Source organism: Crassostrea angulata, chromosome 6 (assembly GCF_025612915.1).
Source record: "Crassostrea angulata isolate pt1a10 chromosome 6, ASM2561291v2, whole genome shotgun sequence".
In the NCBI taxonomy this organism is placed as follows: Eukaryota; Metazoa; Mollusca; class Bivalvia; order Ostreida; family Ostreidae; genus Magallana; species Magallana angulata.
In genome coordinates this window covers 48,211,741-48,231,936 of record NC_069116.1, presented here as the reverse complement: position 1 = coordinate 48,231,936, position 20,196 = coordinate 48,211,741, and the positions used below count along the sequence as shown (strand labels likewise).

Genomic DNA, 20,196 nt, shown 5'->3' with positions numbered 1-20,196 from the left:
TGACAGCTCTTTATTAAACATGACCGATAGTAATATCAGAATGGAAGCAATATGTTTTAAATGTATTTGGGGGGGGGGGGGGGGTGTGAGCGATCAGTTATGTCTTGGTGTGGTTTGATCAGTGGATGTTGTTTGAGTTTTTCTTCTGATTTTGTTTTGCTGTAATGTAGGATATACATTGTAAATTGTAATTTTTCAAAGTAGCATGCACATACATATAAATTTTGCGCGTTAATTGCAAAAGAGAACCTCTTTATTTTTTAACCATATATTAAGTAGATAAACTGCACAGTTTTATGAAAACTGTCATCTGTTTTTTGGGTTTTTTTTGTTGGAAGTGTTTTTTCGTCTTTAACAAGTTTTAAAAAATCTGACATGTATGCCAATGGACGATGTTGGTACAGAATTAATGCGTGACTTTCTCTAACACACTCATGTAAGAGGCCATCTTAAGATATAAGTATATTTATTTCGGGAATATATAGGAAATTGCAAACTTCCGCACTTGTTAATAATTGTTCCTAATTGGAAATCTGTCAGTGTGACTGCAAACTGGGACTTTTGTTTTGTGTAAATAGTAACTGTAATTGATAGTCTGGATCATCAAAACACTTAAACGCTTAAACTAACTAGCAACATGTAAGTTTGTATAACAAAGAAACACAATAGATATATTTCTTCAAATTGTAAAATGTGCTTAGCAACATCTTTAACTAGATTATATGACTAAAAATCGCATAAATTCAGCAATCTAATATCCAGTGTATTGAAATGCACTCTCTGTTGGTAGGTTGCTAAAATTAATAAATAATAAAAACAATTTCTCTGTTTGTATAATTACTTAAATTACGCTTTGTACGTTTGTTCGTAAATCAAATTTGAATACTTACGTTTTGAAAGTTAAAAATGTACGTCAAACTTCATGTTTTATTCAGAGTTAGGTCGTCTACCTATGAGTATTATGCGTACATTGCGCATTATTAAGTATTGGTTGAAATTGATTCAAACAGAAAGTTGGATATTACGCAATATTTATGAAGAATTGGCTTCACCATTGATACCAAATACATGTTGTTTTAATGTCAGAGAATTATTAGTATCATTGGGTATGCATGAAGTATGGCTTCCACAGATTGTCATCCTCTAAATGTTTATTGTACAAGTATCTGCCGGACACTTTATTTGCGTAAAAATATTCCGGAAAACCTTGTTGTCCTTTTAACAAAATATAGACTGTCATCGCATATGCTTTTGGTAGAGCAAGGCCGTTATAATGGAACTGTCAGATCGATGCGCATCTGCAAATATTGTAATTTAGGTGAAGTCGATGATGAATTCCATTTTATACTTATCTGTCCTTTTTATAAATGTCTACGTGTATTTAAAAAATATTACTGGACTCGTCCTTCAATGTTTAAGTTAGTTCAACTCCTTGCCATTCATAATCGCAAACAATTGTGCCATCTCGAAATGTATCTGCGTGAGGCTAGTAAAAACGGGAATGTCAGACTATTCGTATATCCAATTAATGTACATGTATTACCATTATTATCATTTACATAACTTTTTGATTGATTGATTTATAGGGTCTCTCCTCCTATGAATGTGTATTTATGAATACTATTTTCTGTAGAATATTGCGTAACGTTATTACTAGTAGTAACGTGAGCTTTTGCTGAGATAGAGTGTATTGATATGTTTATAATTACATGTATGTACATATGTTACAACTGCTTATGATTCATATGAATTTTAGCAAATAAACAATACAATACAATACGTATATAAAGGTTTATTTTATCATAACGTCTGTGCACAAACAAGCTTCAACAATTCTTTGCTAAAGAAGTTTATTGGCCTCCTCTGTCATGAGGGTAAGAGGCTACAAAAAGAAAATAAGCCGTCTTACAAATAATTACATAAAACAGACAATTCATAAACAGTTCACAAATTATACAATGGCCAATCCATGATATACATTATGCCAAATAATGAAAATACACGAAAAAGGAGTTTTATGACCTTTAAACAAATTACATTTAATATTTATACTGTACTATATCGCTTGACCTTTTGACTTGATATAATCAAAATTGTTACCAAAATAATGTTTCATAAAATATCCTATCCAGATTTTACATGATGTCAACGCCATGTGCGTTTGTGCACTTTTATATGATTTACAACAATTATGCAAAAATAATGACACTTTGCATATACAATATTTAGACAGCGATTGACATTTTGCATAAGAAAAAACTTACTCTGGGCCTGTATACAGCACAGAGATGGCAATTATGCCTATAAACAAATGCGGGGGTCTTCCCGGATGAACACAACAAACAGAACAAGAACAACGTAAAATTCAAAACCCGGGCGGATAAATTCCGTATCATTACAACGTCATAAAAACACAATAGCACCGCCCGCCTACGGAAACTTGCTAAAAAACAATCTGGAAAATCAAAATAGTTTTATCTGTTATTTGTGTGTGTGTGTGTGTGTGTGTGTGTGTTGTGTGTTGTGTGTTCAATTTTAAATAGGGTATCATACAATTCCTGAGAAGGTATAAATGTACGGTAGACATATTAATGTAAGTTTGTATTCTCGCTTTTTGTCATCGATCCAAAGACTAGTTTTAGGGAAACGGTGATGTAGCCTCCATGTAATAAGCCAGACAAAATTAAAGCCAAATCCAATTTTAACATTTTCTTAACAAGAACACTACATGTACATATTTTTGTAGCTGCAGAAATCTGTAGCATTACTGGAAAATTTGGGTTGACGTGTCCTAGAGCTATAGTACCTGCAATACAAATGGACTTGCAAGTTGCGGTGCATAAAACTGCGCAATTTTAGACTGATTATCATTATTTCCGAACATACCGGTTTTTAATGGTAGATGAAAAAGAAATGACAATAACAAACTGTCAATCATCTCAAAAATCCATAAAACGAAATACAAATTCAAATCAGAGCAACACGGACCTCTAAAAATCAGGTACCATGGAGAAGTGAGCATCCTCTGCTGACCGGTCACACCCGCCGTGTGCTCTTTGTCGTAATTGGGGAGAAAACGGAAAAGTCCGTAGACAATAAGTTGATTAATTATGGTCTAATAATTAGTATGAAAAACGTCAGTCAGCATGCGACCCAGTGGAAGATTGTATTTGCTGAGACAAGGTCGTTGTATCGACCATAGAACTCACAAAAAAGATTACTTCAAATAAGACTGTTGATAGTCCTGTGTTATCAACTTGTTTGTCAGTAGCTTGCCTCGCCTTAGAAACTGTTCATACGAAGAACATGCCCTTGTGTATCGAATTAATTGAGAGACAAAAACACCATATGCAGGTGATGAAGGTATATTGCTACATAAGTAAGGAAAGATGACTATTGAAAAATTGAAGTCGTCGCGCGCGTTTATCATAAAGGTTTGTTGTTAGGTTACCATCAGTGTCCATTTCCAGTAAAATATCCATATCTGAAATAGATGACGCAGACTTAGTGGTATCTTTTATTTCAAGTTCAAAGGGATATATCAGGTCGACGTGGAAATAACAATTGTAATTTATAATACGTCGTCAATATACCTGAATGTTGAGTTGAAAGCCAAAACGAGTGATTTATTTTTTTCACGTACAAGTTTTTGAGATGCAATTTTTTTTAATTTACCCAGAATTTAAAAAAAAATGTTCAGAAATACCGGGTTTTTTTAAAATATTCATGCATACATAAGCAATTTTGCAAAGGTTGTCCTATTATAAAGCTTGTTATTTCTGTAAAGGTTGTCCCGATATCAATCTATTTCTGTAAAGGATGTTCCAACACAAATCTTACTATTTCTCAGTCCTGTACACCCTCTTGGCCTCACCAGGGCTTCCGTTTGCTCGGGCTCCACTGTGAAACTTTAGGATTTCAGGACTCTCACCTTCAGTCTCTTGGAATAGCTAAACGACACCTTTTTAAAACAATTCTTCCACTCCCAGCCACATTGTTCTAAAAGGAATCATGATTACTCAAAATTATATGTAGTGATGCGTCTGTTTAGCATGATTCTTTGAGATGATAGTCAATGAGTAGTTTTAGTTTTAGACAGAAAGCTATTATTTGAAATAGTGAATACGTTCTCAAAAACATAGCATTCCTTTGCTAAAATTGATATAAAAAATTAAGAGTTTAATATCATATTTTTCTGACAATCTCAGAGTCTTTAGAATCGGAGGCATTTCACGTAATAAATATTATCCTGTATGGGTGGTAAACAATGTAATGTTTTTAAAACTTCTAAACAATTATTAAAAAGCCATGTTTGTAACTTAGGAGAAGTAAATGTCTATTCCTAGAATAGTTTCTAGAGCTTTAAACAGTATCACCCTAGAATGTGTTACAAATAATCAGGATAACGTGTTTATATGAATAACCATGTAAAGTATAAAATTTATTTATTTGTAATTGCCAAATATATCTTTAAATAAACACAGGTACCTATCATTTAATATTAGCCGTTAATTGTCATTAAATTCTTATCAATATTCTCAGAAATAACTTAAAGATCGATTCTTCCAACTCTCCCTCTACTCATTTACTTCCTCTTTGACTATTGATGGAAATACGTGTAGAACTTTCGCTAACCAACTACTGTACTTATAATGTAAGATATGGATTTCATAGTATTTTTGTCAACTTTTCACTCTGAATGTTTCTGCTTTGTTTGATTTTAAACTGATCAATTCAAACACATAGATGCATGGATCTAAATTGGTAATTTAATAACAAAATGACGATTGACTATACAATCTATAAAACTTGTTAAAAAAATATTTCAAACACAGGGTATAATAATATAATAATTTTATGAAGTGTGAGCCTCTCATGAGAATTATATAAATGATTTGGCTGTTACTTTTCCAGCATCTTCTAATTTATTTTGGTCATCCTTGTATTAACCCATTACAACTTTGATTTCCAAGTTACTTATGTATTACAATATACGGTTAATCATCTTTCAACAGTTGTCTTTTTCTATATGAGTATTTTTAAAAAATGTTATTCTTTGTAAATTTTAAAACAAAAATCTACAACGGGTTATATTTCTGATAAGAATGATAAAATTTTTAACACGTATTCCCTTTCCGCAATAATTTTTTTTAATGTTTATCTTATTGCACATGTGATGTGCAATTAAAAGAAGAGCCTTTAGAACAGCCGAATTATGCTGACAAAAATTATGCACCATCCTTTAAATTCTAGTAACAATTTTATTTTTATTCTAGCTGTAATTTGATGAATTTAATTTCAGTATACTATAAAACTAATCAATTGAATTCATTTAACTATTTTAAAACATTACATCAATGATATATAAATCCAGTTAAAAGTCGCGAGAAAGGTCAGTCATTCTCTTCGAGAAATACTGAAGAGAGATTGATTGTATTCATACCCACCAGATATGGTAATTGGGTCTTCTATATAATGCGTACATGTAAATATCACTCAAATCAATCAATGCAATTTCATAGGGTGAAAGGAAGTGAATGTGAATATAAGTAGAAATAAACGTGTAAATTTTCCTATATATTTAACTACTGCCTTCGTTAGTTTAACATTTGGACATATTAATTAGGTTAAGATGTGAGAAGGAACTCATAAGTAGAAATATATTATTTTCGTTATAAGTGTGCTTTACTGTACATGCAATTGATATTCTAGACATGAATAAAGTCAACTCATCAATATCATTATTAAAAGATGCTTTAATAATGTCCCGAAACAGATACAGAAAAAGTCTTTGTATTTTGGTATGAACATCTGCTCAAAAGGAGAACTAATAACTGTAGAGGCAATATAAGAACTGATTTCGGTGCTATCATGTACACTCTTTTATACATATACAAACTTCATCTGTAATCAAATTGTGTTTAGGTCCCTTTTAATGATTTCAAGTTTTTATGATAAAAATCAAACAGGAAATGTAAACCATTCCTTTCATGACCTTTTCAATCAATTTTTCCAAATACGATACAAGGAAATAACATGTTGCCTGTCTATAAGACTATAAGCATCATATTTAAAGTGGACAATGAACGTAAAGCTCAGTCAGTCTCGTCCTTGCATTTGGTCAGTTGACAAGATGTATAAAGTTTTCTTACTAGTCGCAATGACTGCTCCATTATTTCCGGGGACAGTTCAGCTTCATTGTTGCATTCCTTCTCAGCTAGAAACTTATGTTGATGAACTGTCTTTTGTTCCTGGGGGTCGAGGAAGCACTGTTGTACAAGTAAGTACATTTGTATTTTACAAAGTTATTTACAACTTTAACATTTTTTACCTGTCAACATTCGTTCGTTATTTCAATCTATTTTTTTTTTTGGGCATTTGCATTTGCTTTTAGACTTTTTCCCAGTTATTAAAAATAAAATGAATTTTTCTTTGGTCTCGATTATACAATCAACTTGCAATTATTTATTAATGCTTTTAAGATCAAATAACAATATAGGATAAATGTTCATCTTTTGTTTTCAGCATAGAAAACTCATGTTATGAAAATCTTTTTAATGATGGTATTTGAAAATAAATAACAACAGGTGTTGCTTACAATATAATTGTCCCACAGATGTATTAATTAGAATAATTGTACTTTACAAATTATTGATTTATTTTTACAGTTAGAAATGATGATATAAATAAGTTACTGTAACACTACATTGGCCGCGAACGTTGGTTAAAAGTAGTACATATTTGTATTTTATTTATATTTAAAGAAGCACTTATGTGAATTAAGCTTACATTGCATGGACAGGAAAATAACCCAAAGTAGTGTTATCGCAAATTACTACTTCTGACAGGATCGACTTGGAATCCTATAGTGTAGTGATTTTATCAAAGTCACATCCCAATGTCATGAAATTAAGCGAGTCAATCTTAAAAATTGTATCTTCAGAACATGTCTTACGATGCCGTGACTAAACGAAAAGCTTTCCATGTTTTTGGTGATTCAATTCACGATGAATATGACGTCATTATCGACTACCGGGCCGTAAGTGAATTTTAGTTTTAAAAGAGACAAGCAGATTTGCATTTTGATGCATAAAAATTATTTTGTAAGTAATACAAATAATTTAAAAAATTTGATTTATCTTGAAATTGATAAACAAAAGCTTGATTTAAAAAACAAAAAATAATTCTATATTTCAAAAAATCCAAAATAAACACAACAAACAAAGGAGAGAAAAAAATATTGAATGTTACATACCTGAGTTTTTCTTCATTTCAGAATATGTCATATTTGTGGGCCAAGGGGGTGTGTAACGTAACATACGCAGGTCCTTTTCATGAAATTTGCTTTACAGGTCAGACATTTTTTGTTGTTGTAAATATAGGTGAACATTTTAATTTAATAGATTAAATTTCAGAGTACTATCTATGATCCTTAAGGAATATAATGTCAAAGTTTATGCTTGCATGATTTATTAAATTGTTTTTCTCTTACATTAGGGTTATTATCCGTCCTATATTATATGTTAAAAGGAAAAATTCTAAAACGGTTCATACAAAAAAAAATACTCGAATTTAAACAATTTCGCTTACTTTGGTTTGTAATCAGAACTCAAATTTATGCAAAACGTTCATGAAAATCACTTTTGTAGAAAGGATTTAGACCTTTTTTCTAGGTGGAAATAATCAAAAACTTGCATAAACCCTATGCAAGGAGGCAGGGTAAACAGTGTCTTTGCAGGTGCTAACACTACGTATCGCTTTTGTACTATGCAGGCCAATAAATTCAAATGACGTATAATTGGGGCGCAAGTAGGGTTTTCCTGTTATATATTAAATTTTTATTTGTTCAAGTGCTGAAAATTATATAAATGTAAGTAATAAGGAATCATTCTTTGAATATTATGAGGTTATAATTTTGGTCGGGGTGTGATGAAATCTATCAAAAAGCCCTTCGGGCTTTATTGGACTTGATCACGTCTCGATCAAAATCATCATATAATAATATTTAAAACATAATTCTTCATTCCTAAAATAGAACAATTAAATGCATGTGCATGTACATGTACTTACATGAATTATATTTACAAATTTTATTTCTATAAATTCTGTTTTACATGTTTATATAGGGGGAAAGTTGGTACGAAAATCTTTCATGGGAGTTTTTCCAGACATCATTAAACTAAACACTTATTTGATTTCGAGCGAGCGTTTCCGTTGGTCCATCACTGTTGGCAAAACCTGCACTCCTGTTGAATTGAGAAGACAAAACGACGGTACTGTGAATAGAGTTCCTGAAAATATTCGAGAACTCTCAAATAAACAAGAGTTGTCCAAAATTTAGAAAAGTGATATACAAAGCACGAAAATTTTTACAAATATTGAAGCTTCCGTAACTGCCATGTCCTGGGTTTCAACTCTTAGCTGTCTCAGCCCACTTTCAGTGTTTGCAAATTTTCTGCTTTGTAAGAAATATACATGTATACAAAGTAAATCACTATATTACTCTTAACTAATGAAAATAGTTGTATGTTGTTTATTGAATTTTTAAGTTGAAATTTCAATCATTTAATTAATTCATCACAATTCTTATTGCAGATTTTCTGAATCTGATGCGTTTCTACAATATGACTGTAGGAATAAGAGATGAATCAGTTTTCACACCACCAAAAATATGTTCTAAAAAGGCAAGAAATATTGTTTTTGTGTTATTATACTGGCATAGAGATAGTATCTTATTTGTATAAACTGTTACACATAGTCCTCTTGGATTTATACTTAATATTATAATTGTTTTTAATAGGAATCACGAGTACCAAAAACGTTCCAAACCCCTCTGTTTTATCGATCTACAGCGATGCGTGGACAGTTCCCTTAAATCTTCTGTTTAGGACCAATAGTTGATGGTTCTTTTTTATGGTTATGATTTTAGATTTTTTCTGGCAATATAAGTAAGGTGTATATACTGTTCGTTAAAAAAAATAACTGTCTCATGTTTCCGTTTTTATTACATTTTGTTCATTTTCTTTATAAACCACAAACCTATCATCAAAGAAAGGTTCAAATCGTTATAAAGCATATATTTCATGGTTTTATATCTCATAAATAATACATTTTTACCCATGATATTGACACTAATGAAAACAAATATTTATTGTGGATAAACAAAATATGAAAATATGAAAACATTCCTCCAAACACTTAAAAAAATTCAAAATTACCATTCCGGTAATTTTTGTTAGCAAAGCATCTATTTTTTAACTTGCATTGAAACTTGAAGAGATACATCGAATGTTTCACAACCAAACTGTTGGAATGTGTTCGTTCAAGTAAACAATTGAAGTTTGGAGATTTAAAAATATTTTAATCTGACAGGAATATTTTGGGGTTGAAAATGATAGTAAAAATAACACTAGGAACCCAGTAAGAACAAGAATCAAATATGAAAAATATTAGCCAACAATAAATTTTGTTTAACTTTCCTTGAAATGACTTATTTCTAGTTTATGTCTGTCTCGTTTTGGATATCACTCTTTTCGTACTATAATCTCAACAACAAAAAATGAAGATTAAATTTTGATTTATTAATTTAGTTCTGTATTATAGGTATTAAATAAATTGATCAATTATTTGCTTTTAATTTGATTAAATAGATGTACTCATAATTTTTACCCGGTGTGTTTTGTTTAAATCAATTAAATCAAAAATCATTAATCGTTATAAAACGTATTAACTTTTTTCAATGCTTTCCTTTACTAACTGAAAAACCAGATTGGTTCTAAAAACAGATTTTTTTCATTGTTTTTTTTTTTTTTTTTAGAGTTTTCTCATGTTTGCAAATTATTATTTAGATAAAGATAAAATAAATTGCGATGCTAAATGTATTTTGATGTTGGTTAGACAAGCTATCAATATTAACTTGTTGATAATAACACGTGTCAAATAAATTTTAGAGATATCTTCTAGTAACTATGGGGAAATATTCCATTTTTCTATCAAAAAAGTGAAATTAATCTCAAGGAAAAGTTCTGCTTTTCCTGTTTTTTCCTGTTGTATGTATCTTCATTTCACGTTGGTTTGACTTTCTGTTAAATCATTTCATCAATTAAAAATCCTAACGCCTTGTTAATAAAGTAATCTAAAATTAATATCTTGTGACTAGAAAGATTGATGAGAGTGTATCTGTTTACTTTATGCTTCTTTTGTGTCAAATAAAAGTAAACAGCGTTGCCTTATACTGTGTTTTATCTTTGTAAGGCCGCTTTGATTAAAATTACATGATATATAATTGTACAACCAAGTTTCCATTATTTGCCTTACTCAATTCAATAAATATGTTACTTTTTAATAATATGCATTCGTCCCTGAAAACCCCTGTATCCAATCAATTTTGTGCCATGTGAATGTACCATACTATTAAACCAGTTAAACTGTTAAGCAGGTAATGACATTAGCATGTTGTCTACAAGATAAAATATTAAAGTAAAGCGAAACTACACTGACAATAAACTTTATAAAAAATGAATTACCGTTTAGTTGAATGGGGTATACTTTGTTTCTTTTTTTTTGTGAGAGAGGGGAGTGGCGGGGATATAATTTTGCCCTAATTTTGGTATTTATGAAGATTTCATGAAGATTTTAAAATCCCCACATAAGCTCTTATTTGTCGATTTAATTGGCCACCAAATAGTGTTGAAGGTTATTCATACAATACATGCATCGCAGATCCCGTATTTTCCGCACCCACGGTCCAAATTGCAACGTGTCTTAGGTAAACCGCGTCGACGAGCTCTGTACAAGGATGTGGGTAATTGATGAATTTTAAAGCTGAAATTTAAGTCTAAAACAGATCTGATGATCAATTAGTTGAACACATAGCCTCCTTCAGAACTCTAAGATAACACATTATACTTCAGTCCGTTCCTACACGGTTGTCATAGATGCGCTGTATTTACTTTCAATTAAAATTGTTATTGAAACTGTTTGCGTAGAGAATAAAGTTGTTAATGTAAACTAAATTTAAATGTTTTTTTCCTTATCAACGCTTTCAGAAATATTTTTAATATACATGTATTTGATCAGTGTTTTTTATCTATCAAGATCTTTTACTATAGTCAGCTACTCTACATACATGTACCATTGCTCTGAAAAAAAAGTTTTATTCATCATCAGCAAATACATGTTCAACATAACAACAAATGTTTAGAATATAAATATATATATGTAATACGCAGAAGAAAACAAAATTACCGTAAAATGATTTTTTAAAATCCCTTTCTCCCAGAAATGTAAATAAGAAGTACTCGTATTCCTACCCTACCTATCTCCTTAGTCTTCTTTACGAAAATATGGTCATTCGTTGATTGACAATGTATTAGCCGATGAATATTGCGTATAGTGTTACAACATAACTATAACTTTAATGATTATTGTTCGTTAATAATCACACAATCCCCTATGAAAGGAAATGTTGATTAATCATTGTGTATGAATGCTTTTTCTTTCTTATTTTAATTACGTAATGATTATGCAACACCTGCACAAATTTCTGATCTCACCCGTGTAAACCTGGACTATTTGTTGCGGATGCAGTTGTAAAGTCTCTTTAAAATAAAGTTCAGCAAGCTGTGCAAAACTTTTGTAATTGAAATATTGTATTAAAATAATAAAGCTATATAAAATGTTGTTTAGTATTATTCATGGTAAAGTAACAAGTACAGTTCTGCAGATTTTTATGTTAGTGCAACGTCATTTTCCTGCCATATGTCGACTAGAGAAGCAATCTAACTGTTAACAATCATTTTGCGTGAAAATAACTGTGTTTGCTATGGATATGAAAAACTATATAAAGCGATTTCTTAACAAGTTCGGTGTTTTTTACTTTAAAATCGGCTGAGTATTCAAAGTCAGATACCTGGGATATGGGGTAACCCATATCTATTCTTACGACGGGGATCATTTTTCGGTCATTTTTGATCACGTTTTACATGAAGAAAAATGACCCCTGAGTCTTTTTCGTTAAAATATTCAATTATTCAACAGCTGGTGATGACCCACGGTCATTATTCTACGGGGTTCGTTATTCTTTTATATACCGGCATCTAAAGTTGCCTGCAATTGGATGTTTTGTTGAATTGTTGTTAATTTTTTTTATCCTATCCCTGTTATGAAACATTCATTTATGTAAATTTTTGTTTTTGGAATATTAATAAAAAACTTTCCTCTTTGGTTTACAATTACTTTTACCCAGATTTACAAAGAACTTATTTTAAATATTAATACATACATAAGCAATTAAAATTATAATATCTCTGTCAAGCAGAATTTTCCGAGATGATGGTAACTGGTATTTGTAGCATTAAACAGAGAGCAACCATTTAAATTACATCATGAGATCTACCTACTATACATACACAACACAAAGTTTCAGCCAATCAAACCCATCAAACCTTACGAAATGATTCACAGAACCTGTATATATACATAGGTCATCATAATACAATAATAATGCCATAAAAAAATTATGGATATTCAGCTTTATTTCTATCTGACTTTATTTCTATTGTTCAAGTTGTTTAATTTATTTAATGGGTCCATACACTGGTTTGAAATATTGTTCCTTACCTTAATGTGTATATACAGAATCAAAATCTTTACACGTTCCAGACTTTGAAAATAAAAAAAAGTGATAGTTTTAAATCGAATTATCACGTTTGAAAAGTTCTTAACGATTGTTTTTTTTTAAATGACAATTTTTGATTTTTGTTATTCCTTGTTTGATATTTTATAAGAGTCACAAGTAAAAGGAAACATGCAAAACTTCCGTTACATCGAACTACTGCAATCGTTGGTTCAATAATTAATCATTTAAGCAATTTAATTGAGAAAAGATGTGGAGTAGAGAGATAGATTTTTTGTTACAAGCGTGTTTTACTGCACATGCAATTGATATTTTTAGACATATATAAAAGCCCAGATGTTCAATATAAGTATTAAAAGTTGCTTTTGTGATGAAAATATTTATAGACCTTTCAACAACTGCAAAATACACTATATACAGACAAAAACATGGCATGGGTTCAGTGAAATACACGATGGATCCACGACGCCATAGGTCAGTATACATATTCTTGAGCCTTCGGTAGTCTGAAGTAGACCGATTGTCTAAATGTATCGATATTGCATGTAACAAAGAAAGGAAAAATGCCTAACTTTATATTTTGGTGTGACTGCCTGCTCAAAAGGAGACGTACATTATAGTAACTTTAATGGCAATTTAAGAACTGATATCGACGCTATCATGTTTTTATACATAAAAATTGGTCTCAAATTGTGTCTAGGCCCCTTTAAATGATTTCAATTTTTTAGACCAAAAATTAACAGGAAATGTGAACCATTCCAATCAATTTTCCCAAATAAAATACAAGGAAATAACATTATGCCTTTCTGTAAGACTGAAAGCGTCATATTTAAATTTAGATAAACTAAAAGCTCGGTCACTCTCGTCCTTGCATTTAGTAAGTTGACAAGATGTATTCGTTTTCTTACTAGTCGCATGGGGTGCCTCATCATTTCTGGAGACAGTTCAGTTTCAGTGTTGTATTCCTTCTCAGCTAGAAACTTATATTGATGAACTATCTTTTGTCCCTGGGGCTCGAGGAAGGAATGTTGTACAAGTAGGTATATCTGTGATTTCAAAGTTATTATTTTTGAGGTTTTAACAACTTTAATAATTTTTTACCTGTCAAAATTGGTTCGTTATTTTCCTTCTAAATTTTTGAATTTGCTTTTATGCTTTTTACGACACAAATTTCTGACACAGGAAAAAAACCCAAATGAATGTTATCGCAATCTATTACTTTTGGCGGGATTGGGATATCATATAATGTATTGAGATAATTGTAAGCCCATTCCAACATAATGAAATTAAGCAATTCAATACAAAAAGATGTATTTTCAGAATACGTCTTACGATGCTGTGACCAAACGAGAAGCTTTCCATGTTTTTGATAATACAATGAACAATGGATATGACGTCATTAACGACTACCGAGCCGTAAGTGAATTTTAGTTTTAAAATAACAAGTATATATGCCTTTTTATACTTTGAAAATTATTTTGTATATAATAAAAATTATTAAATATTGTTCAAAACCTTTTTTTATTTATCTGGTAATGAATAAATAAAAGTTTGAATTATAAATCAAAAATAATCTTATAATCCAAAATCTAAAAAAAGACACCAAACAAAAGAGAAAACAATTATTGAACGATACATACCTGGATTTTTTCGTCATTTCAGAATATGTCATACACATGGGCCAAAGGGGTGTGTAACGTGTCGCACGCATCTTATTTTCCTGAGTTTTGCTTTGCAGGTTTGACTATTTTTTTTACTAATATATGGTAAATTTCAATTGATTTGTCAACTGTTGAAGTACGCTTCATAATTAATTGAAGGCAAATAAAAACAAAGCTTATGTTTGCATAATTTATAAAATCGTTTATCTCTTACAAGACATGTATTCTCCCCTTTTATCTATGCTATATGATGTATTGAAAGGAACAATATTTTGAAACGGTTCACAAATATGACACGTATTTAAAAAAAATGTGCAGATTTAGTTTAAAATCAAAAAAGAAATCTTATGTAAAACGTACATATCTTATGTAAAACGTACATGAAAATCACTTTTATAGAAAGAATTTAGATCGTTCTTCTTCTGGGTGGTAACAATTACAATAGCTGCATAATTACAGTACTCATATGAACCCTTAAAGAGAGTTGGTAATTACAATGTTGAATTAGCCATAAGATTTATTATCAATTCTTTATTTTTGAATTTGTAAACTAATATTCAGTGAAAAACAATTCACATGTTTTAGCTTTAAAGTTTACATATTTTACCATATCTTTAAAGAGAGCTAACATTTGTCTTCAGGTTATCAATATAGTCTAAAAATGACCACAAGCAACCACTCATAAAATTAGATATCATACATATTTTCACATTTTTAAAGCAAACTGATTTTTAAGATTATAACATTGAAAAACCTATCGGACATTTAGTTTATGCACATTTGTGATAACGTTTCTTTTTTACATATATGTGTAGAAGGAAAGTTGGTACGGAAATCTTTCATGGGAGTTTTTCCTGAGATCACTACGCTGAACACTTATATGGTTGCGGACAAGCGTTGCCATGCTTCTTACACTGTTGGCAAAAGCTGCACTCCTGTTGAACTGGAAATGAACTGCAACGGTACTGAATCTTATATTATAATTATTAAGTCAACAAGAGTTAATGTAGAAAAGGTATATGCAAAGCTTCCGTAACCACCATATCCTTGGGTTGAAATCTCAACCGTGTCAACTCAGTGTCATTATTTGCAATGTTTGTGATTAATAATAATTATGTAGCATTTTTAATCACTACAGCACTCTCAACTAATGGAAATACAAACTTTGTATCAATATTCTGGTGTATGAGAGATTTAGTTTTTTCATTGATAAGGATTATAATTTTTTTTTACTTTCTTAGATGGCCAAAGAGCTGTGTGATCACTGTTAAGAAAAAGCCAAAATATAAAAATTTGATTACCTGAGCATAGGTCAACATTTTAATCTAGGTCGTGACGGGTTGCGTCTTTAATCTCTTCGTGTTTTTGCTCCTTAAACCATGTGGGGAAAAAAGGCATATTGTTTCTTAAATTTTTTTTATTGAAAATGCTGTCACTAAATTATTTCATCACATTCATGTAATTCTTATTGTAGATTCACTTACTTTGACCCGTTTCTACAACATGGCTTTGGGAATTAAAAATGAATCAGTTTTCACACCACCCAAAATATGTTTCAAGAAGGCAAGTTTAATGTTATATTTTTTCTTTTTTATTTATATATAGAGTGTGGTTTTTTTTCTAATTTGTATAAACTTTATCAGCTAGTCTTGTAAGATTTATGGTATATATTATTTTTTCCATAATAGGAATCACGAAGAATAATAGCCCACCAAACCCCTTTGTTTTTTCGAACTGCAGCGATGTTTGGCACACCACTTGAGTTTCCTTAACGTTTTAAGCTTTGAGCCAAATTGTTGATGGTTTTTCTTTTTTAATATTAATATTTTTTTCCCGGCTTAATCAATTAAAAGTACAGGTATATCCATTTTTTAAAAAGGGCTGTTTAATACAGAGTTTCCAATTTACATTTTGTTGATTTTGTTTATCAAAACACGAACCTTTTGTCAATGAAGAGTTGGAATCGTTTAAAAGGTAAAAATGCCATTATCATGATAATGATATTGCGTTTCCCCTATTTTCACTCGGAAATATTGACATAAATTAAAGCTTATTTGGGGAAATCTTTCAACTTATATCTAGTCACCATTCGTGTATTTTCATGTTGTTTACATCACCAGACCTTTTCCTTTTAATAAACATTTTTCAAAGTTTATTCTTCTACTAACTTGAAAACCAGATCGATTGATTTTTTGTTTTAATGTTAACAGTTATATAAAGATAGAATCAATTGCAATACAATTCGTATTTAATTTTTGGTCAAAGGTTTCATAAATACATCCTTGTTGCTTTTAACATGCGTCAAAAAATTCTAGAGATATCTTCCCATAACTTAAAGGGAAAATATTCCACTTTTAATTCATAAAATAAAGTTCATTTTAAGGAAATATTCTGCTTTTTCTTTTTATCCTTCCTGAAATTCTTCCTGTCAATTTAATTTGGTTTTCATCACATCATTTTACCAATTTAAAATTAGAGCCTTTTTAAATTTAATCCTTTGAAATTAGTAAAAAGAGAATTTTCGGTTGTTTTTACGGGAAATATTACCGACATCTCAGCATTACAAATGTTGCACCTAAAATAAACAGGCTAATTGTGTGTTTTAAATGAATGCATGGATTATTGCTTTGGTGCTTTCATTGCATGCTGTATAATGACCAAAGGCATATGCTCTCAAATGGGTTTGCAATTGGCCAACGTCACACGAATCAAACAATTTGTCAAAATAAATTTGACTTTGATAAAGCTTTGAACTCTGCCAATGAAATAAATTTCAATAGTAAAAATAAAAAGTTTAAAAGTGAGTTATAAAAAGTCACACCAAAGTTTCTTATGCATGTGTGTATCATACACGGATAATATGTATGGTTCTTCCAAAGGTATTGTTAATAATATATCATTTAGGTAGCTAGGGGTTATCTTTTATTTTTCTTTTCAAATGATTTTAAATTTCAAAGGACTATATATGATAAGGGCCTAAAATGGCCCCCTAAAATGAACATCATCATTTTACTATCATTCTTTGTTTTCTTAGTACAGATATGTAAGTGATGAGTTTACATAATATTCATTTTGGTTTAAGTGCCCACAATTTAGAAATATGACATTGTAGAGACAATCTTTTCCCGCCATTTTTGCATTTTTAGCGTAAAACAGCTTGTTTTCAAGCAGTTTTTCCTTCCGAAAACACAGACCGCATTCTTGAATAAATAAAATATTTTAATCAGAGATGACTGATAAGTGACAAAAAAAATGTCCTTGTTCAAGCATGCGCTCTATATTTCCCATTCTTAAATAGATAAGAAAAATGTCAATTTTTGGCTGATATTGATTGAATTATAGAAATGGCGTCACTTCTGACGTCATATACTGCCAGTGAGTGCAAATAAATCAAATAAAAAGATGAAAAATATATTTTATATCAACTCTTCTAAGAAATTAGTTAACATTTTATTGTACCCGAAACACTTAAGAAATGGCGCATTATGGGGGCCAAATTGAACTCTTATCATATATAGTTCTTTTTTTATTCTGTTAATACACCTCTGTGCCTGTACACTCTAACGTTTGGAGAATGTTCTCGACAAGCAAAGAAAAACAGAAAAAAGAAAAATGAACTCATTTTCAAACCAGCTGTCTTAAATGGGCATTAGCTAGTAAAGAATAGTAAGTGTTTTAGTCACCATTATTAGGACCTCCTCCTTTTAAATCTTTAGAGTAATGTCCTTGACATGTAGTTTCAAAGTATTTTATCGTAATAGGTGCAAAAGTATTCAAAATATTTTAAAGTGTAACGGTATAACCGGAATATTTTAAATAAAATTACAGTATTTAAAAACTTCATCAAATTTTGCTTTATGAATGGTATAAAGAACAAAACAACAAAGCTCAAAATGTACAAACACACAAATTATTAATTTGTACACAAAACAATTTTAAATTATTCTTTCAATAGTAACTGATGTATACTATTACATAGTTAACAACTCTAAATGGAACGAAACTGCACTCAACAAAATAATCAGGTCGGATATCGTACAGTCCAGTAGACAATACAGATCATTTAAGACTGGCAAAGACGGGTGTTTTCCTGATAAATAACTTTAAAAGCAATAGTCGTTGCTTATTTCAGTTTCTTTCCTCTTACAGAAAAAGAAACGATAACGAGGAAGTAAACAATATTTTTTAGAACGTCAAGTTATTAATTCGATAAACAACAATATTATTCTTTTTATACAAACACTTCCAAGATTAGTGAAAATAACATGTTTAGTATACAAGTTCGAAGGAAAACAGACAATAGCTTTATCCTTGATATATCTTCGGTATTGTATATTCTGATCTTTTCCTGAATGTTCTAATTTTTGTCATGAATTTCAAAATTATTTGGATAATCCAAATACACTTTTTCTTCCTTAAATGAATACATAATGGGAAATTACTATAGCACACTATCGATATCATAGATAGATCTGTTCGGTTGTCACTCTGCCAAAGATGTTTTAAGAAGGCATTGCCATATTTCTATTTCTTTTGGTAAAAATTTCTACATCAACGCTCATGAAAACTCATGATTCTTCATCGGATCACTAACTGAAGTCTCTGGCTTTCCACATTGTATTCAAAGTTTCTTTATTTAAAAAATACTGATGAAAAATAGCTATGCAAGTTGTTCATACATGTACGCGTTTTCTTATTTAAGATCATGAGTTAAAGACACTTTCCCTGAAAAAGAGGAGAGAATAAAAGAAAAGTACAGTTTATACTGTCAAGGTTAAATAAAATAAATTTATTATGAATGAGCGGTCAATATATAATTGTGTGGCTTGATCAGAAGATGTTGGAATTAGTTTTAAAGATCGTTGCATTGTAATCCAGAAAATAAATTGGAATTTTTAAAATTTAACTGATTTGCAACGACAGGCCTTAAAGTTGATCATTTCCAGATTTTAAGTCGAGGTGTCAGTAAATTTTTAATATGTGGCTTATTTGAACCTTTCAAAAGAGTATAAGTGATTGTAATCAAATTTTTTTCAGACAGGTATGATATCATTCTGAAAATAGAAGTATTGATTTGCTATACAAGCTTAGTTGTCGCTCTTTGTCATCGAGCAAACTTTTTTATTTGGGTCCCGTTGATGGTGTCCCCTGCTAATAAACTAGAAATAAAATTTGCCAAGTCCAATTTAATCAAAATGTTGTTTGTGTTTCTTTAGCTGCAGATCTGTACCTCTAAAATTCGCGTTGACATGCCGTAGAGCTATAGAGAGAAACCATTTACTAGTATAAGTTTAATCCATCGTTTGTATGTTTATAAATACTAAATTTATAGGACACTTGACATTCAAAACTGATGCAAAATTTCAATAAACGTAATTACAGTCCATCTAAAGCGAATGTCACTGAATTTGGGCTATCAATTTTTTTAACTTGGAAACCACTTGATCATGAAAGCTTTCTCGCAAAATTCAATTTAATGCAGTCACAGTAAACAAAGTTAATCTTAATAGTTGTGAAAATTGTATAATTAGTTAATACTCTTCGTTTGTGATAGCACTATTGGCGTTGGTTTGTACATTAGTATGTAGTATACAATATTATGTTAAACTTTATATTTAGATATATATCAGACATAACTTCATCTTACCATCTTCACAAAACAATATTATATAATATGCATACATATGAAGTTAAAGGACAAAGTTTTGTTTAATATTAACATCTTCTTTCATGCGAGAAGATACTTGTCACCATTTGTTTAACAATATATAGTGCCTTAAAATTTGACCATAAGCGATTTATTATCGAATTTGATGTCAAAACTTAATATGAATCTCGGATCCTTTTTGGATTAAACTAATGAAAAGAGAGTTATTTTTGTAATAAATATTTTATTTC

At 30.3% G+C, this 20,196-nt stretch overlaps 1 protein-coding gene and 1 pseudogene across 1 annotated transcript; both read left to right on the top strand.

Moving 5' to 3' along the window:
* Window positions 1-6,076: 6,076 nt before the first annotated feature.
* LOC128189484 (uncharacterized) lies at window positions 6,077-10,229 on the top strand. Its single transcript, XM_052861111.1, has 6 exons — window positions 6,077-6,280; window positions 6,944-7,039; window positions 7,277-7,352; window positions 8,127-8,273; window positions 8,596-8,684; window positions 8,801-10,229. The coding sequence occupies exons 1-6, from the start codon at window positions 6,083-6,085 to the stop codon at window positions 8,873-8,875; spliced, it is 681 nt and encodes a 226-aa protein (XP_052717071.1). The 5' UTR covers window positions 6,077-6,082; the 3' UTR covers window positions 8,876-10,229.
* Window positions 10,230-12,330: 2,101 nt separating this feature from the next.
* On the top strand, window positions 12,331-19,309 carry LOC128187561 (uncharacterized; annotated as a pseudogene).
* Window positions 19,310-20,196: the final 887 nt, after the last annotated feature.

Excerpts from the sequence above, each read along its gene's own strand:
- LOC128189484 (XM_052861111.1), top strand. The coding sequence starts at position 6,083 with ATGAACGTAAAGCTCAGTCAGTCTCGTCCTTGCATTTGGTCAGTTGAC. Across the intron at positions 7,353-8,126 it reads TCATGAAATTTGCTTTACAG|GGGGAAAGTTGGTACGAAAA; the intron begins GTCAGACATTTT and ends ATGTTTATATAG. Across the intron at positions 8,274-8,595 it reads ATTGAGAAGACAAAACGACG|ATTTTCTGAATCTGATGCGT; the intron begins GTACTGTGAATA and ends TTCTTATTGCAG.